Below are 26,303 nucleotides of genomic sequence, written 5' to 3' on the forward strand. Positions count from 1 at the left end.
CGCCGGCCATGGGGCCCCGCCGCCACCGGGGAGCCGCCGCCAGCGCGGAGCGCGGCCGGGAGAGCCGATGGCGGGGCGGCACCGTGCGGGGCGGGGGCGGGCGCGCCGCTACCGGGAGGGCGGGGGCCCTGCCCGGCTCCGCCCGGCCTGGCCGCCCGCATCCCCCGCTGAGAGCCCGCAGGTGGGTGCGCGGCTGCAGCCGTGGGCGCACGCACGGGCACCGGCACCCCTCCAGACGCGCACCCCACCTCTGGGTGGGTGCCCCCTCTCTCCCCCCAGAGAGGGTGCTGGGGGGTGCTGCGGGTGCCGCCGGGGGAGCAGGACCCGCGGGAAAGCACCTTGCAGGCCTCGCCGGGGAGCGGGGAGCGGTTCGGAGGGTTTTTATAGCTGTGCAAGCTATAAATAGGAGAAGAGCTTCAGGGCAGAGAAAGGGGTCATTTGCTGGGCGAGATCCCTCTGCGCGCACCGCTACCGAGCTCTCCCCAGCAAGACACCTCTAACCAGGCGAGCCCGGCACCCTGCCGCATGGGGACTGGGACACCACTGCGCAAACATCCACCCCCGGCTGCCCCTTCTCTGCTCAACCCAACACTCAAAACAGGGGCACTGAGGGAGCCGGGGAAAAAGCTGCTGGAGATTTCGGTGCACAGTCGGTGTGCCGGAGCGTGAGCTGGTGAGACAGCGCAGGCTGAGCGAGCAGGGTTGCCCTGGAAACAGAGAGGCTGCATGTGAACGGCTCCGGTACCCACAGTTTATATTTATGAGGCCGATGACATGTGCCATTGCAGAGTGATGTCAGGAGAAGCAGGAGCTGAGAGAAGGCTGCGTCACTCTCCATGGCCGAGTGCACCCAACCGGTGCAATGCTCCCGGCTCAGGGGTGCAGCGCTGGCCACCGCAGTCCTGGGGACCAACACACACACCCGGCACCCACACCAGTGCCACCGTGTCTAACAGCCCCCCGCCCCAGCAGCCACCGAGTGGGAAGAACCAACTCTGCCAGGGTCACGATGGGAATTAGTGACAAGGCACAGTCCATCGCATCTGGCCGTCCCGCTCCGCCGTGGCTCCAGGCCAGCACAACCAGCAGCTCTGGACGGGGAGCGTAGCCAGGAAAGGAAAAGGTGCTGTCAGGCCTCTCCCTCTGGCACTAGATGCTGCTACAGAGCAACATCATTCTAATTATAGTAACGGTGTCAGTGCTGAACGGTGGGAAAAATACATACTTCAAAAGGTCTATAACTATGTAATTTGCTGCTGGCAAAACTCACTAAAAAAAAAAACAACAACCCAGAATGAAGCACTTTTAAAAAGTAATTTGTACTCATCTGACTTGCTTTAAATTAGCTAAAGGTTCAGCTAGGGGAGCAGGGGTGATGAGGTGGGCATACGAGCAGCAGAGATTTCTGGTTAGAACTGCCTTTCTATTCATATGGCTTTATACTAGTTTTACATGAAACAGTGACATTTGGTGAATCTATGTTTAATCTAAATATAGCCCAAGAAAAGTCAAGTCAGTACAGCATTACTCTTAGAGAAAGGAGGGAGTCGGGTGGGTAGGCAGACATTTAAAAGTCACTTCTTCGATGCGTTTTGCTAGCAATGCTTTCCTAAATTATTTGATTGTGTGGACCTACGTGTGGAGCAGAACTGCAGGATTGGGGATTTAGTGTGAGTAAAGCGCAACCCACTCCTGCAAATTCCTTCTGCAGTTCCTGCTGTTCCTGAAAGCACCCGTCACTGTCATTGTCACTCCGCCTGGAGAGTTGCTCTCCGCATGTTTCACCCCTGGGGATCCCACGGGGACTCGCTGTGGCGGTGAGGTGAAGCAGAGCAGCGGGTGGAGAAAATAGTAACCCTGGTGCTTAGAGCTGCCCTTTGAGACCAGAGCAAACCCCTGCTGAGGAAGAAACTCATTCTGTGTATCTCACATTCACCAGTGAGCAACCACGACTAGTCCCCGTGCGGACAGAGAACAAGGGACAGTCCCTTCCTTGGAAAGCCACAGGCTAAACAGGTAAGACAAGGGTGGGAGACTAAAACCAGCCGTTCCGGCAGGGAGCTCACAGCCTTCCAGCTCCTTCCCACCACCGTGCTGCTTTTGTGGCGTTAAACCAGCCAGATGCACACAGCTATTCCCCAGGCTGGTTTTGTGCAGGGGAATAGCTGATGTTCTTACCCTTCCTCATCTGTGCCTGCTCAAAGACCATCTCATTTCCGTGCCCCCCAGCCACAGATCTCACCCAGAGAAGGTTTGACTGGGCCAGTCCTTTCCTAACTATTGCTGCGCATCAAAGTGGTTCAAAATGACATTTCTGGTCAATAATGTCAGGCAGCAGCACCTGTGGGAGGGTTAAGGGAAATCCAAACAGGAGTGAAAAAGGGTGCAAGTCTGGCCTTGTGGAAATGATTCTTGTTCTATCAGCGGGGAAACGAGAGGATCATGGTCTGTCCCCACCTAGGATCATATTCGGTGCTGGAAGTTTCTCTATCTTGTCCCCCAGAGAAGTTTTCCCTTTGGGGAAAGGAAAGTCACCAGCTGGGACAAGGAAAGAAAAAGCCTGTCAGATGGGTTCTTAAATTAGATGGACAATGAATGATGAGTCTGTTCCAGCCGAGCAGAAAGGGACGGATGGAACAAGGGGCCCTTGGGAAGGCAACAAGCTACTGATCTGAGGCTTGGTTAAGGACAAACAGGGCTTGAGTCAGAAATACCTCGAAAGCACGATCAGATCCTCAGGCAGTGTAAATCGGCCGATGATTTATTTACATGTGGTGATTCCCTTTTCATGCAGTACTATGTGCGTGTTTCCAAGTACAAATTCCCTTTGCACGGGGACACATGAGATGGCATTGACCCCCTGTAGCAAATGGAGGAAGACCCCAGATGCAATAGTGCCAATTTGCTCCCTTGCTAATTGTCTGCCTCAGTTTCCCCACTGAGCAATGGATGCTGGTGGGGAATTCAGATCAGAAAGTAGGTCCTTGTGAAGCTGCCACACTGCCCACAAGTCTCAGGCTGCACAATCCACATGAGAGAAGGAAAGCTTGCCGCTGGAGTTGGGGGAAGGGGATTAATCAGCAGGGGATGACAACAGAAGTCCAGGCTTTCATTAATTAGAGGAGGGCATGAGCTGATTCAGGGAGCATCTCCCACACTGCACTGGGGAGTGTGTTTCTGCAGTCACATTCTGCTGCTCCCTGGAGACATAGGGAGTTTCTCGGTACTGCCTCAAATCACAGCCCTGTCGAGCAGAACTGTGTCAGGTAACGTGACATAAGACCTTCCCCCGGGGAGAAGCTGCGGGCCTGCCAGGAGAATAGACATGTTTGGCACTGCACAAATCAGGCCATTATCACGTCAATCACACGGTCTTGGATTCAGCCAAAAGGTGTCGGAAGCAGAGCTGGAGACCAAGCCTTTCACAAAAGTTTTTCAGAACAGGTACCCCAGAAATATAGCCCACTCTCTATCACACAACATTTGTGCTGGAGAACTTCCTCTCATGGTGGATTTCGTATAGGCTATGAACACCTGCACAGGAATTCAAGTCATTTAGTATGGCAGAATGAAGCCCAACGGCTGCGAATACAGGCTGCAAACACAGACCAATTTAGAGCAGAATTAAGGCATAAGGGGAATTAGCCATTGGCACAGCTGATCTGTGGACTTGTGGCTGCTGTATCACTTCACGTTTTTAATGAGTCTGAAGGCTTTTCTAAGCTAGCACAGCCCAGCCATATATTGTGAGCTTGATACTGACATTGGGAGATAATTTTATCTGGCTTGTCCTGTGCAGGAGATCAGACTAGACAGTTCCTTCTGGCTTGTAAAAGAATCCATATACGTGTATATATATATATAGCAACTGGCATAATGAGACCCTGGTTTCGGTCATGGCCTTCAGACACAACTGTTTTACGAGTAAGAAATATACAGTATTAATCCTGGCTTCAGTCAGAATATATCTTTTCGGAAATATTTGGATAAAGATCTTTCTTCACCCTTTTGGCTTAACTGAGTTGCCTGGTTACCAAACGCAGACATCTTCACGGGAGATTCAGTTCTGGTTTAGTTATGAAGCGGGGTATCTTCCTCCAGCAGCACGGCACTAAGAACAGTCTGGGGAAAATATAATAGGGCAGACCCTTTGCGGGATAAAGCAGACCCATCTGCCACTGGGGGTTTTGGGCTGGAGGTATTTTGTGTACCTTATCTATATTATGGATACCGTGAAAGCTTTTCTAATTAGTCGTCTGGAAGATGAAATGCCTACAATGACACTGGCAAGTGCCATTTTCAGCCTGCTCACACAGGAATGAAATGGCTCGTTAAGTTCATCTGCAATCAGTGGTGAGGCCCTAAAGCTTTGAATACTTGATACACTGCCATACAGCAATTTTCTCATGTGAGGAGAAGCAAGAACAGTCAGGCACCTCTTCCCCATTTTCTCTCTCTCTGACAAATAAGCCTTTTTTTTTTTTTTTTAAAAACTGTTCCCTTAGAAACAGTCTGCTTAGCCTTTCACCCCCGCTTCTCCTCTCCGTGCCGTACAGCATGGCAGCAGCGCTCAGCATGGCCATTCCCCACTGCTCCTTGTGCTCTCTCTCCCTGCTGACATTAAAAGAGCATGGCACAGACTCGCACAGCCCTTTGGTAGCACGCCTCGGGAGATAACAGAGGAGATGTTTATGGCAGCCGTGCTGCGGCAAGGGAGGTGGCACATGAACCTCCATGCTGTGACCTCAGTTGACAATTATACAGTCGTCACTGGCAAGCCGTGGCTGTTCCCCTGTGTCTGAACCCCCCTCGCCTGTTCACGCGAGTGAGCTGTCAGGCTTTAAAGGCTGCAAAATGCCTGGTTCAGCTTCTCATCGCATTCACACAAAGAAAATGTTAACCCCAGCTTGCTTCTAGCTCTAGACTGAACTCACAGTTTCACTAGAGCATTTCATTATAAAATGAAATCACCCCGTTTGCTGGAAACGCATCAGCTCTTACTGTCGGTTCCAGCAGCTTCTAGCCAATTTACTTCACGGAGCTTAGAAAAGTTGGGAAGGACTGAAGCAATGAATAGGAACATGAACCTCTCAATCCCAGATTTTCTGTGTTGGAAAAGATTACATGATCTACAGAGACACGTGAACCAGGGAAAAGGTTCAGAGCACATCTGTGATCGAAATAAACCCAAAGAATTTCAGTCTGGGTCTGAGCTGTGCCAGTTCTGTCTAAACGCAGGTTTCCGTAACACAGATTGGAATTTGGAAGATAATTGCTATAAGAATTCACACTATTTGTCCTGTCAGACCAGGGTTCTTACTGGTAATGGCTGGCACCAGCTCTCAGCTCTCTTCTGAGAAGGTCCAAGAAATTCTGCTATAAACTAATCAGGGATAACTTGCTCTGAGTGCAAGTTTCCTCCTGATCCTGATAAAGGGTGTGATTTTAAATCACACTGCATGAAAATTCACTGCCCTGCCAAATTCATATTTTTTTTTAAGTGAAAAGGTCTTTACTAAAACTCTAGGTCTTCTCCTTCTCCACAGGAATGTCAAATACCGTTTTGATCTTCCTAAGTTTTTGCTAGGCCTCAAGAAAACACGCCGCAGCCTTGCTATAAGGACAGCCTTGCATTTGATAATGGGCCTTTGGGGTGCCTTTTTGTGTGCTGCAGCCTGAAGTGGGATGCTTATATTTCCAAAGATTAGGAACCTGGAAACTTTCTCATTCTCACCTCCACTTTGGCTGCTGCTTCTGAAATGCATTAAGACTCCTGTTCTCCAGAGAAACTATCCACATGTTCCTTTCTCAGTTTGTTCACACTGGGAACAAAACTTCATGGTGGGGCATATTCTGTGGGAGCTAATATTCAGTGGGTTTGGTTGTGTGGAGAACATCTCTTCAGGGATCAGGTGGTCAGTCTCTTATCTCTTTGTAGTTCTTATCCACTTTGGAGAAACGTATGAGGTGAATTTCAGGGGGCTTTGGCTTCCTGTCATCCCATAAATACTCTGGAGAAAGAACCTTGGAGGGTTTGTGGGAGAGGAAGTGCCTGTTGAGATGGCTTTCTTCCTGCCAGGCTGCCATGATCTCATTGGCTTTGTCTGTCAGAATGGTCATGTGGCAAGTCCTGGTGAACTCATAAACTTTCTTGACCAGCCCTCCAAACACGGCTCCTCCGTAGTAGAAGTCCCCTTCTCCATCAGGGATGTAGGCTGCTGAAGAGCTCCTCCTCTCATAAGGGAACTGGCTTCGAGGGACATTGAAATAGCCAGGGTGTATGGCTGCTACTGTATCACCCAGGGTCTCAGGCCCCCAGGAATTGTAGAACACCATGTCAATGTCCAGGCAGAAGAGGTAGTCCACCTCCTGATGGCTGGTCTCCGCTATGTGCTTGTTTATGGCCTCCATCCTGCGCATGGAGATCGCTTGCCAGCTAGGGTATTTCTTGATGGGGACAATGACAAACCTTCGTCCGGGCTGCAGCTGGACATTGGGAATTGTCTCAGGGTTGTCAGTGAAGATATAATAGTTCACTCGATAGCCTTTCATGAAATGTTTCTCTGCTGACTCCAAGAAGCGGCCCACAAACCTTGTATATCTGTGCAGACACAACATGTGAATAGCCCAGCATAGACAAAGGGACGCATGGTGGATCATGAAGGGTGCTTTAATGAATGGAAGATGACAAGGGATGAAGAGTATTGACTAGCTATTGCTGCAAGGATGCAAACGCTATACATGCAACAGGTAAAGTACAGAGGAAGACAAAGAACAAGTGGATTATCTCTGCTTTGAGCAACCAACTACCTATCTATAGCTCTAATTCCCAAGACACATGCTAGTTCCTCAAAAATACTGACCATGCTTCAGGTACCTTGGGTGCCAAGTCTATTATCTTATAGGCCTGCATGATTATGGACACGACACACGAGCATAAAAGTTTACTACAGATTGGGACAGATTTCAGCTCTGCTGAAGACAACAAAAGCCAAAATGGTCTTTCCACAGAGGAAGTACACCAACCCAAGAACTGGGCCCACTGAGTAGTTCACTTACTTTCCAATGGCGAAGGCTGTCACCCCTATGGTGAGATTCAGCGGCCTGTAGGCACCGTCTAGGATCTCAGAATTGAAGGTTCCTTCCCAGATGATGGGGGCCAGCCATGGCGTGATTGTCAGCACATCCTGACGCCTGAAGGAAAAGAAAGGGAATGTTAATGAAACGTAACTGTTCCTTTTGGTTTCAAGGCCAGTAAACAGGAAAGAAACACTAAAAAGGCAGCTAGAAGAAGAGTGTGAGTATGAGCATTAACTCATTACGGATGGTATTCTCTTCAGATCTTTTTCCCCTGCCCTCTTATTTAAGGTTACCAAGCATGGACATTTCAGTTCCTGGGATGAAATTAAGCACTGTTAAATGAATTGGCAAAACCCGAGGATCTACTAAAATCTCATTTAAGCTCACGGGGCTTTTCTGCTGAGGGGAGTTTAATGACCACTGAACTCACAGAATGAGAAGCTATGTGTATTTGCTATCAGTCTGATGCATATTGCTACATACAGATTAAAACACAAGTAATAATATGAAAATTACTATAAAAATATACCCCATTACTGTGTTATTGAAACACAGCTTGTGGCATGAAAGTTTCTTTTTCCAGTATTTATATATAGCTTTAACACATTCAGATATAATTTAAAATTCTGTACGTGAGGCAGCATTCAAATGTGTAACAAAGCTATAGAAAATCCTTAATCTGCTGTGTGGGTAGCGGAAATACTGAATATACATGCAGCAGAGTCTGATTATGCCCTATTACAGCTATGCAATGCTATTTCAACTTTCTGCTTTGTTTTCAGGTTTTCTTTCTTACCCTTTTGATTTTAAAACAAGATGTCATTTATGATGTGTAATTTACTCTAGCCCGCTCACATTCGCCCCAGACCGTGATCTGTAGCACTCTGCTAATGAAATTTGTCATGCATGGCACAGGGGCACACTTGGAGACTGAAGCAGTTTCCCCTCTGACATGGTCCCAAGGCAATAACAGCATAAAAACCAAACCCAGGGACCTGTGGGGAGCTGAGGCAGCAGTACACTTTCAACCCAGATTTAATACTTTCAGTCTGAATGCATACGAGAATAAAAATTTCACTCCCTCCTATAGTAATCCATATGATTAAAAGATTAAATTATACAGGAAAAAGAATTTGGTTTGTAGAAAATGAACTAACTGAACTGTTCTCTTTCTGGGTTAATTATCTGGTTTTGGAGGAGGGGAGAGAGAGAAGGAAAACTGCAAGTTTGTTTCTCTAAGCAGGGCTTTTTTAAATTTCATTTTACAGGGCTGCACTGGGTTTTCCAATGACTCATTCCCATGGTATGCATCCTCTCAGTGCGTGCTAGTGAACTCACTTCAGAAGACACAGAGCACTAAAAGCTACATGATTCTCTCCTCATTTAGTCCAGCATATACTAGCTGATTTCTCACATTAATTTATTGCAATACGGAAGAGAGAAATATTCAGCATGTCCTGTTGAAACAGCAGGATACGCACTAACAGGGTGTGTTTACTAACATGCAAAAGAATGGTGGCTGTTGAAGGTGAACTGCTAGAAGTAAGAGTCAGGTCATAGAAGCTGGACCAACAGAGACCACTAACAAACTCGAGCTGCCAAGGAGTGTTGGCCTAAGTCACTTCTTAACTGCCTGAAACCTTCCGTGTCTGTTTAAACTCACTGGTTTGACTGCTTCTCATAGAGACTTGTCTGTCTGAGTGCTTGCAACTTGTTCCAGCATATGATCCAGCAGGTTAGCTGAAACCATTGCTGAAGGTCATACAAGGCACCTGCTTGATTTTGCCCTGAAATGTATTCAAAGCTCTCCCACAGCTGGTAACAATTACGACACAGTTCCAGAAGGTATTTCTCACTGTCTTCCAGCTATTGTATCTCTCCCATGCCAAGAGGCGGCCCTGGCAGCAACCGCGTAGACAGGGCTCTGTGTGTACTAATGTTTTAATTGGGAATTTACAGTAGGTGTGTTAGCAGTATACAGTGACTAAACTTTACCTTATAGCAGCATAGACAGCTGTAGAATACCCATACGGTTACGCTTCTCTTGGAACAAGGTACTGTTCAGTGTGTACCAGGACTTTGAAACTGTGAGTGCCACAGAGCACCCAAATCAAAAAGTCCGCAGAAACAAACAACAAAGTTCAAACAAAGAAACTTACTCTGGAGCCAGCACTCTTGGCTGCTGATAAAATAATCTGTAAAAAGGAAGAAATATCCACTGAATAATACACGAATATGCCCAGAAGAGAGGAACAACAGTTGAAAGGTCAGGACATAAAAAGCCAGTACTTACTGGGGAAAAAGCTGGACTGGCTTCTCTTCTGTATATTGGAGTTTCATGGAGCTGCATGATGAGGTAGGAAAAGAAAGGGATTGTAATACTTTTCCAAAAACAAGAACCTGGTTCAGTTTCAGGACCTGCTGGTGTACCGACAGCTGTCCAAGTTCTCGCTCCAGCTGCTGCGGACGCTACTCTGCCTGGTACAGAGAGTTAGACGCTGCCTGTACGCCCCTTCAAGGGCTGTCAGGCGAGTAACACTTTGGAAACAGCACACAACAGAACAGGGACAGAGAGAAACTGGCAGCTCTCCACGTCTAGGCAAGTCAAGTCAGAGTTTAGGGGTGAAAATCAAGGGAAGCACATGCTTGCTGGGGACTGCCACTTCTGGTCACATACGTGCTGCATTCCCTGCATACCTGTTCCTGTTCACCCGGAGGGCTGAACTACCTGAAATATATCACACTTTAAACAGCATTCACAGAAATAAGCATCTTACTACACACAATGTTTTTTAATGACTTGAAATAATCAGAATGCTTCTGTAAGAAATCACCTTTCCTATTTGCATCTTTTTGTTTTGTTTTTACAAGATTAGTAGGTCATGACAAAGGATGGGAAAAGCCGTGGCTTGTCATGTTACAGTTACGGTCGGATATGGCAGTGAAGTCACTTAGGCCATATAACCTGTTCCTCCACAGTGTGAATTCTCTTTTATGCAGTTTTGAGGCAGATTTTAGGACCAATGCTAAGTCAGCTATCTGTACATTAGCTTGTGTGATGCAATGAAGCTGACCCCTTAAACTGTAAGATTTCTGGGGAAGCATCTTCCCTTTCTTTTTGTTCAAAATAGGCTTCTGGTTCATGACTCAAGTGCTGCCACAACGCAAATACATTCATAAAGCAAGTGAAAAGCACAGATCATAAAGTGAAGAAGATGAACACGATTAGGAGACTGGGGGATTATTTCTAACTCTGACAGAACTCCTTATAGGATCGTTCATGTCACCTCTCTGACCTGTGTTTCTCCATCTTGTGAGCTGGGATACTTGATCCACGTCTCAAAGCACAGTGAGATCCTGTGTGTACACGTGCACGTGTGTAATTACACCCTGATAACAAAGCCAATGTTAACCTGTTAGTCACGGCCTCTGTGATCCGCAATAGACAAGGCCTCACTCACGCTGTACAAATACAGCGCTGTCCTGAAGGGCAAGCAGACAAGTTTGCGTTAGAGCCATGTAGTTTTAAGAGACTGACTAATTACAGATTCATCATTGCATAAAATAAAGAACAAGTGACTACTTGTTAATAACTACTTATACTGTCAGTGAAGTACAGCTCCTGTAACAATGATCTGTGTTATTAATTACATACAAAATGGGACACTTACAAGATTTCCGGGCAAGGAAGGTAATATGGGAGGTAGCGTACTTTTCCATTCCCGACTGTAATCCTGGGATAGCAAAGAAACATTTTAAGATCAGTAATGTTGAAAGATATCTTCCTAGGATTTTCCAAGATCTCAGAATCTGGCACCGATTTTGAGAAGTAACTCTAGCTAACTGATTGTCTACTTTACTAATTCGCGTAGGAGCCAGTGTGTTCACATTTTGATGTAATATATTGCTGCTAAGGCATAAATGGGAAGCTCAGGACAAAACGAGTGGAATTAAGACTATTTTAACAATTAATAATTAATAATTTAATAGTTAATAGAAATGTTTGATCTCAGACTCCTTTCAAACAATGTTTGAATTTGCTCAAGAGAATCTGTAAGGCATACTCAGTATTTAGCATGCTTGAAGCTACAAACATTCTCAGTGTCTGAAAGCAACAATGTTTGATAGCTACAAAGCTATCCCTAGTTACACTGGAGTAAGCTTGGACTGTTTGAAGAGACAGGTAATCATCTCTTAAGGCCTGAACTGAAACGTAACTGGAATATTCTGTACCTGAACATTTGTTTGTGAGTCAGATACAGTGTTAGCACTGTAATTTAGACACAACTGGTCTTTTTTTCTCTCTCCCTTCAGAGGCTTCTCCCTCTACTAGTGTTACTTCGCGTATTGTACGCATTACTCTTCTTTCTTACAGCTCTAACGGGGACTTTCCATAAAATGCACTGCTCATATTTTTCTGCTGCTGTGGTTTTTACCACAGCATAGACATAGGCAGGATGTTTTAAATATGACCAAGCTTGCCAGCAAATGCTTACCAGATAAACACAGTAACAACAGACAGACAGAGAAGAGACCCTAACACTCTCCTGGAAATCATGTCTTCTAGAATAGAAGAAGGAAGGGCAACCACTTACTCCCAGCAGCTTTCAATCTGCAAAGAACAAAAAAGCAAGGGAAATTGGCTATAAATATCTCACTATAAGAGAAAAGGATTATTTTATTATAGAAGCATGAGGTTCCCCAAGCAGTTTCATTTTAATTCAGTCTTTCTGAAATCAGGAACGCCAAAGGAACCAGACTGTAAAAGCCAGGCCAGTTATCACTGAGACAGTTCCTGTAAACCGTTTGAGAAACCTCTCCATTTCAGTGAGATCTAATCACAGTTATAAGTGCGTGGGGAGCCTTTTTGATTTGATTCTAGTTTCTGTATATTCCACTTATTCGTCTAAAGCACACACCCTTTGCAATTTAATAAACTCACCAAAACAAATCAGATCAGGTGATATGAAGAGCTAATACAATTACCATTTTAGCTGATAAACCCCATCTTTCACAAAAGTAACTGCCAGAGACAGCTCCCTCCAAAGGTGCATGTAGAAGAAAGGTAAACTGAGGTCCGATACAAGCAAAGAAACATTACATGACAATAATAATGCATATTTGGTAACAGTATTTCTCTGTAAGTCAAAGAAATTACTCCCTTTTCAACAGCCATAAAAATCAACTTCCCTAGCTCAGCTGTCTCACCTTAAAGCTCAAATTAATCCCTTTTCTGTTCACAGAGAAGTAAAGGTTCCCAGAGCATGAACCACGGGCCCTGTGACAAACGCACAAAGCCTTTGCATGTGGCCTCCAAAGGGGCTTGTTACAAGCACATTGTTACAGGCTACGTTCATTATTACCTTTAGTGAACACAGGGCTGTGGTGCTGCAGATGAGTCTCTCGTGTGCAAGCTCACTTCCGTCTCCGCAGCATCCTCTGTGTCCACGTAAAGGGCTCTTCTGCAAAGCAGGCCTTTCCAGGCTGCTGCTGTGGGGACTGTAATGCAGTCTGAGTTAGAGGAAAGCACTTTCTAGCATGTGACTGGAGCCTGGGGGAAAAAAAAAGTAAGGCTGTTTGTCAAAGTCCTATTTATAGACAGTCAGTAGCACTGATGTTGGTGGGAGGAACCGGTGCAGGGTGCTTCTTTAGGGGAGGCCGAAGTAAGCATCACAGAGATCTTTTCTGCCCTAGCCCTTGGTAAGGCACACAACAGTGACAATGGATCTGAAAAGTCAGTGGTGATTTTCCCACTTCAATTTCTTTGGTTATTAAAACACATGTAGCAAAATGTTCTTTAATTTGCTTTATCATGCCATATAGAAATCTGCTCTGGTGCTTCTTCCTCACTTTCCTGTCAACCAATCTAATCAGCTTTCACCAAGAAGCACCACAAAACCCCACTTAAAAAAAAAAAAAAAAGACAGAAAAAAACTTAAAAAAAATTATCTCAAGGCCTTCTACCATTTAAAGCCTTCATGGATTCATGCTGAGCAGTTCTGGATTCTTGCCTAAAAATGCTGCAGATCCACAAATGTAGAAGGATTTGCAACCAGCTTTTCCCCTCCAGCTGTTATCCTATGCTTTCACTAGTTTTATCTAATTCCTGTGCTAATTCTGTAATAAGAGCTGTGACACCAAGGCCAGGATTTTCCAGTGCCACGTATCTGACCTTGTGCATGATGCCTTTGGCAAACGCAAAATGGACAAGTGTGCAGAGGGGGGTTCAAACAGTTGCTTTTCAATCGTTCTTTGAGAGATGGCTAGAGATAGGGTGGGGAGGCAACCTATGCCAATGCTTTACTGTCCTTCACATCACGAGGCTTCCTCATTTCCAACCAGGATCTCACTCGCTGCAGTTTAGGTCTGTGCCTTTTCATGGCAGTGTTCATGCACCTGGAGGTTCCCTTTACGCATCTGAAGTTTTATGATGTTTCCTTCCCTATTCGATTCTGTGAGCTCAACCACCACAACTCCTTCAATCTTTCTTTGTAGATTGTTAACTTCAAGACACGTGATTGATTATTTCTGTCAGTTGTTTGATCTCTAATCAGTCCATTCTCATGAAATGTGGTGCCAAACCCAAACCAAGTACTTCTGCTGAGCCCTCAGCAGTATTGAGTAAAGCAGGATTACCCCACAAAACTGAAGTGCCGTGACAGTTCATACATTCCTGTATGACACTTGCCTACTTTGCAAGAACACAGCACGGTGATGACATTCAGTTGGTGGCCAAATGTAATCCACACATCTTTCCTACGGAACCTCTCCTAGCCAGGTCTATGACATACAAAACCTTGTACTTGACTTTATGGAACCGTACTCCATTTTCAGGGTATTTGTTTTTCTAAAACATCAAGCGTTGACTGAATTCTATTTTCTGTGGTGCTTGAGCCCCTCCCAGCTTGATACCACTCTTCAATTTCATAAACATCCTCTGAAAATTTTCTCCCAAAGCATAAATGAAAACATAAGACAGTACCACTTTGCAGATAGTCTCCTGGGGATTCTCATTTCCTGCACCTGACCATCCTCATGCGCTTATCGCCATGGCGTACTGAGAGAGAGAGCATAGCACTTGGGTGATGGGGAAGGACAGAGGATAAGGAACAGATAGAAGAAAGGAGAATAAAAGTTATCCTCAAATTTAATAGTACAGTTAACACAAAATAAAAGAAAACATGGGCGTTCTGATTATTTTAGTGCAGTTTCAGCTGTTTTAATAGGCATAGTGTTCTTCCATGTGTCTTTACAGAGTAAACATCTAATCCCTCAGGAAAAGTAATACACATATTTTGAAATATTGCATCATTAGGAGCACAGCTGATGCATTCCCCCCTTGCTTCAATCTCTCTGTTACAAATCTGCAAGAACACTGGAGCCAGATGAGTCTGGAACATCTCCTTGCATCTAAAACTATCTCTTTGACTTTTACCGTATTTGTCCTCAACTGATTTACAACTCTAGGGCTCACAACGAATGCAAACAAAAATGAAATAGATGTGGTTGCAGTTAGTGACAGAATCTCCTAACAAACGGAAAAACAGCTAAAGCAGTTTTAATAGTTATCAGGTTCCTTGAATTTGTTCAGAGAGTTTTTTAAAAGCAAATGGTTGAAAGTAACTATATTACTCCCAAATGAACTCGCTTGACCTCCCAGAACAAAGCAGTACTTTATTTTCAAGCCCTGCCTTGGAAAGCATTCTGGATTGCAGATAAATACCTCACTTGTAGACCATTCTGTGGAAAATATTCTTTGCAGATCAACTATTTTGGATTTCTAAACCTGTTTTTCATATTCCTAAAACTGAAGTAGTGAGCTGCGAGTACAGTGTCATTCACAATGTGAAGAAAGAGAGGATATCCGTGGGAAGGGCTTCATCTGCACTGAAGAAAAAGTTTCCTTGCTGGACTCCATTATTAAACAGGCTGCATTTAACCGTTATAACTGTGCCACGACACAGGCACACTCAATCATGCCCGAGTCTAGAACGTGAACTTCCGTACAAATCCACTGCTTGGGCTCCCAGCTTTCCAGATTCTCCTATTCCAGCCAGAACCATAATGAGTTAATTTTACTCTGGCTGAGATCCAACTAGGAAGCACTGCACAGAGTTTACATTTCATTTACAGCACATTCGTCAGATTTTTTATTTCAGGAGGCAAAAAATAGCTCCTTTCACCATTGCACTTGTTCAGTGCAACAGAAATTTAAAAAACAAAAAATAGACAATCCTGTTGGACTAAATCACTGACATTAGTACAAACTTGTCAGTTTACACCAACAATGATCAGAAGGACATCAGCAAGATTTGATTGTTGATTGAGCTCATGTATAGAGTTGCTTAATCTTCTGGATGGATTGTTTCCACCATTCTTCCCAATGCTGGATTGCCAGCAGCTGAGCTGTACTTTCTTCCTTGATCTGGGCAAACTGCTGCTCAAGTTTACATTTGTATTTCTGTATGAACAACAACAACAAAGGGTAAAATTGGTAGTGATGAAGTATAATTTTATTTTGTCTAAATCCAGGTCCTGATCCACTGTATCAGAAGATTGCATACAGGCCACTTATTTTCTGCCTTTGACAACAGAACTATATGGACAATGAATTATTCACTGCCTTCCTTCTGTGTTCCTTTTAAAGAATTCTGAAACTAAATTATCTGCAATATTTAAATTTTGTTAAAAATGCAAGATCTTCATCTGACTTCCATTAGCTCCTAAGATTAAAGAGCTGCCTCCTCTAGAGAAGAGAGAGGAGAGCATGCATCTCAAACACAGAAGTTCCAGCAAGAGGCAGAGTGCATTCTAAGTCACAAGTATGAACTGAACTATTACAAAGCTGCTAAAAAGGTATTTCACCTAAACAGAAACTTGTAGACTACTATGAAAACTTCAAGGCACCTTAATTGAAGAGTCCATGCTCCAAAACATAAAATACTGTATTTTTAATGCAACATACATTCAGAAAATATCTGTGGCATGCATTTGCTGTATCACACCCTGCTGACAAACTACGTTCACTTCAAAACTGTACTGTAACCAGTGCTTAGGTACCATAACTAGATACATAAAACACTCATGCAAATTTATAGTTTTGATGGCATTTGCCATTGTTGACAGTGTATTTTATATTTCCCAATAAAAATATATATTTGAAAAATTAATTCAGTTCACTGGCAGGCAGTACAATTATTTCCAGGACGAGATGCATAAATTCTGACCATTTATTTCCAAATTATTTACTGTAAGAATATTCTCCTAAGTTCTGAACACTACTGTTTCACAAGCTATCGTCAGTGCCAGGCAGAGTCTCAGACCTGTCTGGAATGTGCTCATTCTGCTAGCAGACTTAGTGAAGAAAGAGTGATCATTTTTATGGTGGAAACAATGATCTGTGATGGTTCAGGATGTAAGTATCTTACAGAGCTTCACCTTTTATGGAAAAATCAGCCTTTGTGATCTAAGGCTAGACCTGCAGGCTTTAGAAAGAAAGGTGAGTGAAAGCAAGCAGTATTGAAACGGCATTGTGGCAGCAGCTACTTTTTGTATTGTGATGCTGCTGAAATGCATGAAGTGTTCTGTTTCTGACACCATCCGTGCTTCTCTGCTGAAACAATTCCCCATTGTAATGTATCTGAGTGAGAGGGCTCCCTGAGAAACCAACTGTCTGCTTTTGACAACATCACAAAGAAACGGACATGAGAGAGGATTTCTGCACATGGTTAATACGGCTTTAAGATCTGAAAACACCGTGTATATTAAAAACTTATACATAGCTATACTTTTCTTAACAAAGCAAATCCACAACAGCAGCAGCCCCACTCACAATCCTTTCCCACAGACCAACCTTATACGCCGCATCTCTTGCTTCTACTGCTGCTACGTGGCCCAGCGTAGTCTTCGCTGTTGTAACTGACGCAGTTTCTCTGCAAAGGATATAGTCTGAATTGTCTGTAAGAGCAGTCATGGGTATTCCTGGCCAAGTCCTTTAAAAAAAAACAAACAAAAAAAAAAACACGTGAGAAAGTTAGATACAAGAGCAGACTATACTAATTCATGTTACTTGCACTTAAAGTACAAAAGATTAAATGTGTTTTTTAATCTCCACAAAAGGATTACCCAATTAGTGTACAACAAACTTTTTAGTACAACAAACTATTGAGTACAACAAACTATTCTTTTAAAACTTCAGGATTTTTGCACAGTAAATATAATTCATATCTTCTGAGTGAAAATAAACAGTATATTCATAGATTTGAAAGTGTTGAAATGAAAAATACTGGCTAACAAAGTAGCATAGCAATAATACTGAAATTGTATTGCTTTACAATATAATAGATAATTCACTTTTATTTATTTGGATACATTGCTATTCTCTCTTTAAGATCATTTACCCACCCAAACTGCCCCATAGCTGGTTAAAGGACATCACTAATGATGAACATAGTGTTCAGCAGTTTCAACAAGGCAGCAAAAAACTATGAGGACAGTTTCTGATACCAGTTTAAAGAAGAGAAATTACATAGAACAGTGTTCAGTATCTTCAAATATTACCTGCTCCCACGGTCAATTAACTGCTGAACTTCAGAGATTTCTAGAGGAAGTCCTGCTTGTTTACGACGGATTAAAGTGGATGTCTTCTCTCTTGGTATATCAATTTCTGGGAGATAATAGAAGATAGACTCAGCAGCAACAAAACAGTGGCAGTAATAGCATTGCTTTGAAGTAACTGCAAGCAGCTAGATGCTCTTCACTTTCAAGAAATAGCTCTGCATGCTTGATCGTGCAAATCTTTCAATTTAAATTACCATAGCACATAAAAGTCTCCTCTTCCTAGGGATAGTCTGCTGCAATCTTTGAGAAGGAACTGGAGGCCTGAACAAGCAATCTCTTCTTTACTTACTTGCTACTTGTACATCGTTAACCGTGATACTTTCATCTAATTCCAGAAGCAGCTTTTCGGTGAAGGCAGCTAGTGCAGAAACAAAGCTCTGAGCACACTCAGCAACACAGTCCTGTTGGGATATTGGAGACAAGTGAGAGAAATTCCTGTGATAATTCGATCTCCTCTTCGTTTAGTTTATCTCCGAAAGAACTACGCAAGTATCCAACCTTGACATTTTGCAACAGCTGCAGATAACAGACATAAGGTCTAAGTTGCACATAAAAGTGCCTCTCTGTAGTATTCTCAACACTACCCGATACCTAAGGTAAAATACAAAAAGCTTTAGAGTTCTCTGCATAGTTCCCAGTAGCTGTATATTTGTGTTAAGCATCTAAACCTGATGAATGCACCTGTAAATGCATCCTTTCGCCCAAAGCAAAGGCCATTTTGGAATATGGGTACTTTGGGTGGAAGTGCTTTGACCAGGTATTATTCTAAAACAGGGTATGTGGGCTTTTGTGTGTGTATGCAGAGCTAAGAGGAGAAGAAAATATTACTTCAGAATTAAAAATATATATGCTCTGCAGACAGTATAGAATTTTGATTAAGTGGCATGAGAGAAGTAAAAAAAGAGCTTTAATACTGGGGAACTGACCTTCAATAACCCTAGAGGATGGAGAGGAAAAAGAGTTTTGATTCCTGAATCTCTCCTGTAAAATTATGCTTATTCCAGTTTTTAATCTTGTGTAGAAAAATGTCAATTATTTGCACTAATGAAACGCAGATAGAAGGAACCTTTCCAGGCGTCTGTTGTTGGCAAAGTAATATAACTAACCAGAGGATGTCACTGTTGCTCGCAATTTAGACTTATATCCAATAGTTCTACCATTAAGATATGTCATCTCTTCCTCAGTATGTTCTATGAATGATACAAAAGATTAGCTAGTTCCACAATAAATCTATGCATGTGTGTATGTATTTATTGGTCTAATGCTGATAATGCATGACTTAAAGTTAAAAGATATATGAACGGGATTGCCTAAAACTGAAAACATTTTCCAGTTTACTTTTGATGGGGAGGAAAAATGTATCCAAGATCTACTCTCCTTTCCAAATGCAACATCCAAGTTCATATTGTGGAATGGCTTTCCAGTTACCTGCAGCATCTGTGTGTTGAGACGAATACCATCAGCTTGCTCTTTTTGCCTTTTTATTTCTGCTTGGCACAAAGCGTCCAGGTGAGGTAAGTTGTCTGGATGTCCCAGAGAGGGACGTAATCGATTCTTGTGCACAGCCTTTAAGTAAATACATAACAAAGAAATGCCTTCTGTAAAGAATGTGCAATTAAATCATAGTAAGAAAGAAGTATAAAAATACTCAGAAAGACAACTTAGTGTATTCCGTGGCTGTCTACAGATAAACCTGGCAGTGCAATAAATATATACCAAATTGCCTTTCTGCTGGAGAGCAGGGCCTCTATCTCATCTTGGGTTTTGTTTACAACAAATAATCTCTCCTACCAACTGGTATACAAGATATTTTTGATATCTTTATATGCGTATTTTGTCCTGATTTTAACTTAATACTCAGATCTCAAGATACTACTCTGTAACATTTTCTGCATAATCTCCATTATAATTCTATTATTAGTTCTGATATTAATGGACAAAATACACCTCTTTTTTGAAAGACAGTAAATAATGATATTTCATTATCCGTATGTCATAGTACCTACAAACGAGTGCACCCATACATTATGAGCTGTATAGCCATACCACAATGTCACAGCCCTTAAAGTGTTTACAGTCCAGGTGTAAGATGACCGGTGGAGCTGTACAAGACTATAAAGAGGCAGCCCAATGCTGGAAGCAGTGAGAGAAGGGACTGAGTTTCTAGAAATACAAAGCTTCCAGTAAGAACTACACAGACTAACTGCAAACACAGAAACTAAACTGTGGCTAGCTCAGCAGCGAGTCATTAAGTAAATAGATTAATAAAAAGAAAATTTTATAATTCTGGTGCATTTAGCATTGCTTACACCGGAAGCATTCCAATATGTCCATGATACATACCCTTACATTCTCCCAGCCTTCCAGCTGTTTACTGAAGAGATGCTGAATCTGACCAGTGGAATAGCTGAGCTTCTGCTCGTGTTCTTTTAAAAGACTATCGATTGCCAACTGGGAGACATAAGGGAGCTCCTTCTCAAACATCTTCAGCTGATCCTGAAATTCTTTTGGAAAAGACAAGGTGTTTATGTGACACAGAAGCATTCATTGCAAGGAAAAAAACCAAACACTCAGCAGAGTTGAACGTACACTGCAAGGGTGAAACAACCTGGAGATTCTGTCCCTGACTGAGAAACATACACTTGCTAAAAGATGTGACCCTGTGCAGGTCTTTCAGTTTACTCAAGGACCCTTCTGCTACGCTTTTTGTAGCTGGTAATATATAAAAAAGAATATCGGTCCAATTTCCAGTAAAATCAACAGATTTTCCACTGAGTGTGATGGATTAAGAAAGCTACATAATTCTCGATCACTTCAATTTTCAGTTTACATAACTGAAAAATTATATACACAAGAAATTAAAAGTCTTAACTGTATGAATTTACCTATAAAACAGGAATTGTAGTAATCATCTGTCTGACTTTGGTATGACAACAGATTCTGTTTGAACACTTCTGCACAATGGTCAAATGTCTCTGGGAGATCTTCAAGCATTGCAATTTGAGGATTCTCTTTTTGGTAGAACTCCTTCGGGAGGTAAAGATAAAACAGAGAAGTGGTTGATAACATAGTCAAACAAATCACTTCTAGGCATATAACAGCAGCAGAGATACATAAGGCTATTAACCATCCTCGTATTTGAGACCAGTTTTCTTCCTCTGATTATGAAATGCCTAGTTTATATTTATAAAGAAATCTGTGATTAAAAATATGCTGTGCCAAATACTACACAACAGATGCATTGGTGAAGACAGGAAAATTTTTGGATGGCCATCCAAACATTGCAAAGAACCAAATTATTTAGCTGACACAGGAGTAGACCTACGAAAGCAAAAGTGACTGAAGAACACTGGGTTCTCTTACCTCAGCAAGACAGAGCAAGCTGTCATTACCCGTCCAAAGAATATTCATCATAATCCCCTTAAAAGTGCTGAAAACAAACAATAATAAAAAAAAAAAGACAACCACATTGTAAAATGATCACATTGGCAATATTTACTGTTTTTCAAATCTTCTGTTCAGGCTTATTATAATACATTTTTACACAAACAAATATTCAGAATGTCTAAGAACCACCACTCCCATTAGAACAGCTTCTCTTCAGAAGAAGCAAGGACTCTGAGACATTGTAAATGCTTACAAGAGAATACCTCCACATCACTGGGAAAAAAAAGCAATCTTAGCCAACTTCCTGTGCTGAAAACTTACCTTAAGAGCTTACTATGTATTTTAGATAAACCAAAAATATTTGAAGGTAGGTCTGGACTTTACTGGAATTATTTTTAAATACAATGTGGAACAAAATTCCCACTGAAACATCTTGGGCATCTTAGGCATTAATTTTAATAGTTTTGCTATCATAGTTTTCATATTCAATGTAATATTGAGCACAAGAATGTAAGTATAAAATTTATTGATCTTCTTAGAGGTGAAAATAACTGAAAGGCAGGCTATTTTACATCTTCCAACCCATTTTTTGTAAATGTACAAAATGGACTCCAATGATGCCACCCATTCCATTTCAGACATTAAACAGAATAAAATGCATGACTTTTCCATTCACTATTATTATGCTGCAAAAAGGAACTTCCTGTAACCACTTTGACCCATAAACATCACGGTTAAATACCTCAAAATTTAATGGTGAGCCTCTGTACTTCACAATGATAAATAAATAGATAAATAGATACACAGGTAGGGTTTTTTTACAGATTAACTTATATTTATGCAAATACACATGACTTACTCAGACTCTGGAGGCTTCTCTCCAAATATCTGGAATCTCTTGTCACTGAGGACTGGTCTGGTGTTTTTCTGTACCCTAGGGAGGCAAAACACGAATTTGAAACTATCATCTACAAGTATTTCCCTTCTCTGACTATTTGAGCTAGTCAGTCATATGACAGTGTCCTGGTTTCAGTTGGGATAGAATTAATTTTCTTCCTAGCAGCCACTGTGTTTTGGATTTAGTATGAGTATAATGTTGATAATAAATATTGTTTTAGTGGTTGTTAAATAATGTTTATATTAAGTCAAGGACTTTTACAGCTTCCCACAGAAGCTGGGAGAGAGCATAGGCAGAAGCTGGCCAAAGGAATATTCCATACCACAGACACCACGCTCAGTATATAAATGGGGGTTGGCCAGGTGGGAATCCACAATCACTGCTCGGGACAGGCTGGGCAATCCGTCATCGGGTGGTGAGTGCAATCAATACTGCATCCCTTTATTTTGTATTTTTTTAAATCATTGTTATTACTCTCTTCCATTACTGCTCTATTGAACTCAACCCATGAGGCTTTTTTCTCCTTTTTCTCCCTCTGCTCCCCACCCTACTGAAGAAGAGGAGTGTGAAGGAGCGAACGGCTGCGTGGTCCTAGTTGCTGGCTGGGTTTAAACCACGACAGACGAACATGACACTGAAGGAAAACTGGGAAAAATGTAGCTCTAAAACTAGTATTATGTTTATGTTCATATTAGTGTATGAAAATATTTTTTTTGATGGAAAAAAATTCTCAGGATTCTCTCCTCAAAAGCTCTTCAAATCTTTTCTGTTGTTTTCACTATTACAGTAGCTCATTTCATTTATCTATGGCCTAAGCTGAAGACATACTATTTAGACACCAGACCTGAAAATTAAGCCATATTGATCTGAGTGTGGGGTTAGTCTATATTTCAACAAGTTCACTGTTGAACAACAGCAGATGAAAGAAAAAAGAAGAGTGTTTATCCAGCCAAAATCTGGAAAAAAATGCAGTGCTGATCATGAGGACATAAACAGCAAAGGGATCCCAAAGGTAGACACAGATGGAAAGAAGGCCAATACAAAAAAGCATTAAGAATTTTTCAAGGAACAGGCAGTGGATAGAGTTTAGGTAAATTTCTGCACAGGAATATCGTAGGTGGAATTTCTCCTTTCAGAGTTCTTACCTTCCTCTTGGCATCTTTTTCATAAAAGATGACTTCTTGGTGATCTGAGCTGCAGAGTTCCGAGGACCTTAATCAGATACATTTAAGTGAGAATTCTTCTTTGATATGAGAAGAATTGCTTTATATTTAACAAAGAAAGGTGAAGAACACTGTAAAAATGACACCTGAAGTCTTTTTTATATAGTTATATAGTTTGTGTTCTCATTTCCATAATGTTTCCTTACAACATTAAGGGGACAAGTGCAGGAACAATCATTTCTGGCAGACAGAACTGAAGTAACTCATTAGCGGCAACAGCAACAAAGGTTGTGCATTGGGGCACGAGTAATGGGAATGTCATAGAAAATCCATGGTAGGTGGGAGGAGATTTAAAACAACTCAAAGGCGGGGAATAAGAAGGAGAATGAACGGGCTCCATTCATAGTCTCGGTTGTGATGGGGACTTACGAATGTGGAAGAGAGAGGGGAATATCCTTGGAAGTGACTGGAGGAGTCAAGCTCTGGAGAAGAGAGATGAGGAACTGGGAACACTAGGGAGAAGTTGGGGCCACCTCTGCACTCACCTTTGAATGAATGATAATACACTGAGAAGGATCCCCGATCCCCTACATATTTTCATTACTTCACTTCTAATTCCTTTCTCCACCCCTTTTCTCTTTTGCTATCACAAATGTGGGTATTCTTTACAGAATTATTATCTCATTCTGCAGCTTTCATTGGTTAAGAGCCAAAAATCCTCTTACTGCAAAGTAAAGACATCCAAGAAGAAGAGTTGGGACCCGCAGCTCTCTCAGACCTAGCACGTAAGCCCCTGGCCTGGAGCATGCTAGACCTGCTCAGTGAAATGCTAGGAACCACAGTTTAGATTAAAGCAATATATTAAAAGAAATGCTGACACACCTGGTCCTAATGAATGTGCGTGATCTTTTCTCTCCCGATTTAGGCCTGAAGATTTTCTGTATGGCTGAATTCTGAAACAAAGAAAGCGGCTACTGAATACCCTGCCATTTGATGTTAAACATTAGACTATATGGAGAATTATGTAAGTTCTCTATCCCTACCATGTGCTAAGTGAAGTTAAATTTCTGCAATAATACTGAACGGATAGGATAACTTTTACAACTGACAGTGCAAATATGAGTACTTTGATGGGAGTAACTAATTGTTTAACTGGAATTTCAGAATTTCTACAAGCAAAACCGCATTAAAATATTTATTTGCAAGTCACATGCTTGTCATACTGTTCATTTCACACTGTTTATGTTCATTCAACTATGCAGCATGTAATCACCTTCTAACTAAAATAATACTATAGCAGACATAAATTTAATACGTAAAATTTATCATAATGCTATTAACTAGATGTCACATTACTCGCAATGGGGTGTTTTTGACTATTAGAAATCGTGCTTTTAAAAAGAAAGTAGTCTCAGCTAGACTGATTTTAAACCTAGACTGATCAGAAAGCATTTACTAGTATTACCTATGAAAAATACATTCAATTGTTCTGTATAGGCAAAGGTAAACCACAAAATATGAATTCAGGAAAACCTTGATATGCTTCTGGAATATAAATTTTAAAAAATACTGTAGTGAAGCCCTTTGTAGTGTTATCATGAGGCTCATGAATAGATGAGATGTATATATAGCAAAGAAAATAAAGACAATGACAGAAAAATACCTTTAGATAAACAACTACTCACTCAAGTAAATTTTTGATAATGCTTATTGATAAATCATCAACTGCAGACTTTCCCATTCTGCTTGGATTTAACAAAGGATATTTGACAGGATCCAGCCCCATCACCATCACTTTGTTCTCATCTCTGACACGCTCTGTTCGAATGGCAACAGCAATTGGACCTTGTAATGTAACATCCGTTGCAAGAGGGGTAAAGTCCTCCTGAAATGGGAAGAAAAATGAAACCCTGTTGACCGTAGCAGGAAAGTAGTGAAAGCATTACAGGTAGTTACTGATAACAAAAGCAGATCTCCCAAACATACATTATTTTTCTTCACAGGCTGAAAGAAAGTTTTTTATAATTCTAGTAGTAATGTTGTTAGAGCTATACAACTCTGAAACACTTAAAAGTAGTTACGAGTGGATTCTCATAATTATTATAAGCAGTATTTAAGTATATACCCTTAAAAAAAAGATGCACAAAATAAAGACAGACTTTCCAAACAAGGAAGGAAAAAAAACAACAACAAAACACTTGAAAAAAATAAATCTCCTCAGGACACATTTGTTTGGGTTTTTTTAAATTATTTAAAGAAACCCAAGAAATATGTACCTATGAATAGTGCTGCACCTTGAAAATCAACTCTTGCAAAGGACTGAGCATCACAACTCATCGCGACCCTGCGCATCTTTAACATTTAGTAAACTCAGTGCTGACTGATTTACTCAGCCTCTTGAAAAAGCTGACCTACTGTTACAATGTCTTGGACAGCTTGGCATAATGCTGCATCTTCATTCAAAAATTCAAAGCACAGATTCTGAAAAAAACTTTAAAAAACATATACACATAAATAAAATACAGAGAATTTAAGTGCTATCTTACATTATCATGAGGCCTCATTGCTTTTACTAGCAAGCAGTCAAGATACTGGCTCCTCTTTTTCAGTTCTTTCAACACTTCTTTGGCAAAATCATACCACTCTTCAGATGTCAAAGCCTGAAAGATATGATAATGTAGATGGTATTTACTAAGCTAGCTATTTCAGACTTTTCAAATATGCTGACTATTGCATACAACATCACTTGATTCTGTTCTGTCACCATTTTATTTACACGGATGTATAGAGGCTGAGGTTTTTCTTTGGCAAACAGGAAAACAGCTACAGGACCTTCCTGAGCAAAAATTCTGTGGCAGGGTACTTCTTTCCGCCCACTGCCCAGATATGTATAAACATAAGTCTGCCTGAAAATTACTAGTTTATACATTACACAAACACGCACAGTGAGTCAAATAAATACCAAGTCAAATTAAATACTACTTTGTGTTGATTAGAACTTACTTCTTTAACCGCAGTAGGATGAGCACAAGCATCTATCTTCTGACGGAGCTTCTCCAGATAAGAGTTTAATGTCACTGCCTGCAAATTGGATTTTGCTACCTAAATCAAAAGCAGATATTGGTGAAGTGAAATCTCAATCAAGGAATTTTCAG

At 41.7% G+C, this 26,303-nt stretch overlaps 2 protein-coding genes across 12 annotated transcripts in view; both read right to left on the reverse strand.

Annotated features, from left to right (window-relative positions):
- Positions 1-1,475: 1,475 nt before the first annotated feature.
- LOC128917441 (globoside alpha-1,3-N-acetylgalactosaminyltransferase 1-like) lies at positions 1,476-12,575 on the reverse strand. 8 transcript variants are annotated; one of them, XM_054220546.1, is made up of 7 exons: positions 12,444-12,575; positions 11,577-11,692; positions 10,752-10,814; positions 9,374-9,424; positions 9,240-9,275; positions 7,060-7,194; positions 1,476-6,601 (listed from the first exon to the last, which is right to left on the reverse strand). In XM_054220546.1, the coding sequence occupies exons 2-7, from the start codon at positions 11,636-11,638 to the stop codon at positions 5,917-5,919; spliced, it is 1,032 nt and encodes a 343-aa protein (XP_054076521.1). In that variant the 5' UTR covers positions 11,639-11,692; positions 12,444-12,575; the 3' UTR covers positions 1,476-5,916. The 8 variants fall into 8 exon arrangements, with proteins under 8 accessions (XP_054076521.1, XP_054076518.1, XP_054076520.1 ...); XM_054220543.1 differs by having other exon boundaries at positions 9,240-9,298; positions 9,374-9,558; positions 11,676-11,692; positions 12,444-12,563; XM_054220545.1 differs by lacking the exon at positions 12,444-12,575 and adding an exon at positions 10,377-10,470 and having other exon boundaries at positions 11,577-11,694.
- The window catches only part of CCDC180 (coiled-coil domain containing 180), a 28,976-nt gene continuing 15,173 nt past the window's right edge, over positions 12,501-26,303 (reverse strand). For 3 of the 4 annotated variants that reach the window (XM_054220489.1, XM_054220487.1, XM_054220486.1), the window contains 14 exons: positions 26,152-26,250; positions 25,695-25,808; positions 24,834-25,033; positions 24,031-24,101; positions 23,131-23,197; positions 21,947-22,021; positions 21,064-21,130; positions 20,586-20,727; positions 20,044-20,204; positions 19,129-19,266; positions 17,990-18,101; positions 17,641-17,746; positions 16,934-17,072; positions 15,202-15,541 (listed from right to left, as the gene is read on the reverse strand). In XM_054220489.1, coding sequence (XP_054076464.1) covers positions 15,410-15,541; positions 16,934-17,072; positions 17,641-17,746; positions 17,990-18,101; positions 19,129-19,266; positions 20,044-20,204; positions 20,586-20,727; positions 21,064-21,130; positions 21,947-22,021; positions 23,131-23,197; positions 24,031-24,101; positions 24,834-25,033; positions 25,695-25,808; positions 26,152-26,250 — 1,623 coding nt within the window. In that variant the 3' untranslated portion in view covers positions 15,202-15,409. Of the gene's footprint in view, positions 12,632-15,201; positions 15,542-16,933; positions 17,073-17,640; positions 17,747-17,989; positions 18,102-19,128; positions 19,267-20,043; positions 20,205-20,585; positions 20,728-21,063; positions 21,131-21,946; positions 22,022-23,130; positions 23,198-24,030; positions 24,102-24,833; positions 25,034-25,694; positions 25,809-26,151; positions 26,251-26,303 lie in introns of those variants that run through there. The other variant, XM_054220488.1, reaches the window with a different exon arrangement.

The sequence above is a fragment of the Rissa tridactyla genome, chromosome 14 (assembly GCF_028500815.1).
Source record: "Rissa tridactyla isolate bRisTri1 chromosome 14, bRisTri1.patW.cur.20221130, whole genome shotgun sequence".
Taxonomy (NCBI): domain Eukaryota; kingdom Metazoa; phylum Chordata; class Aves; order Charadriiformes; family Laridae; genus Rissa; species Rissa tridactyla.

Coding starts and splice junctions, on each gene's coding strand:
- LOC128917441 (XM_054220543.1), bottom strand. CDS start 10,800: ATGGAAAAGTACGCTACCTCCCATATTACCTTCCTTGCCCGGAAATCT. Junction 9,299..9,373: donor CCAGTCCAGCTTTTTCCCCA/GTAAGTACTGGC, acceptor TGTATTATTCAG/TGGATATTTCTTCCTTTTTA. Junction 7,195..9,239: donor CCAAGAGTGCTGGCTCCAGA/GTAAGTTTCTTT, acceptor CTTTTCCTTCAG/GCGTCAGGATGTGCTGACAA.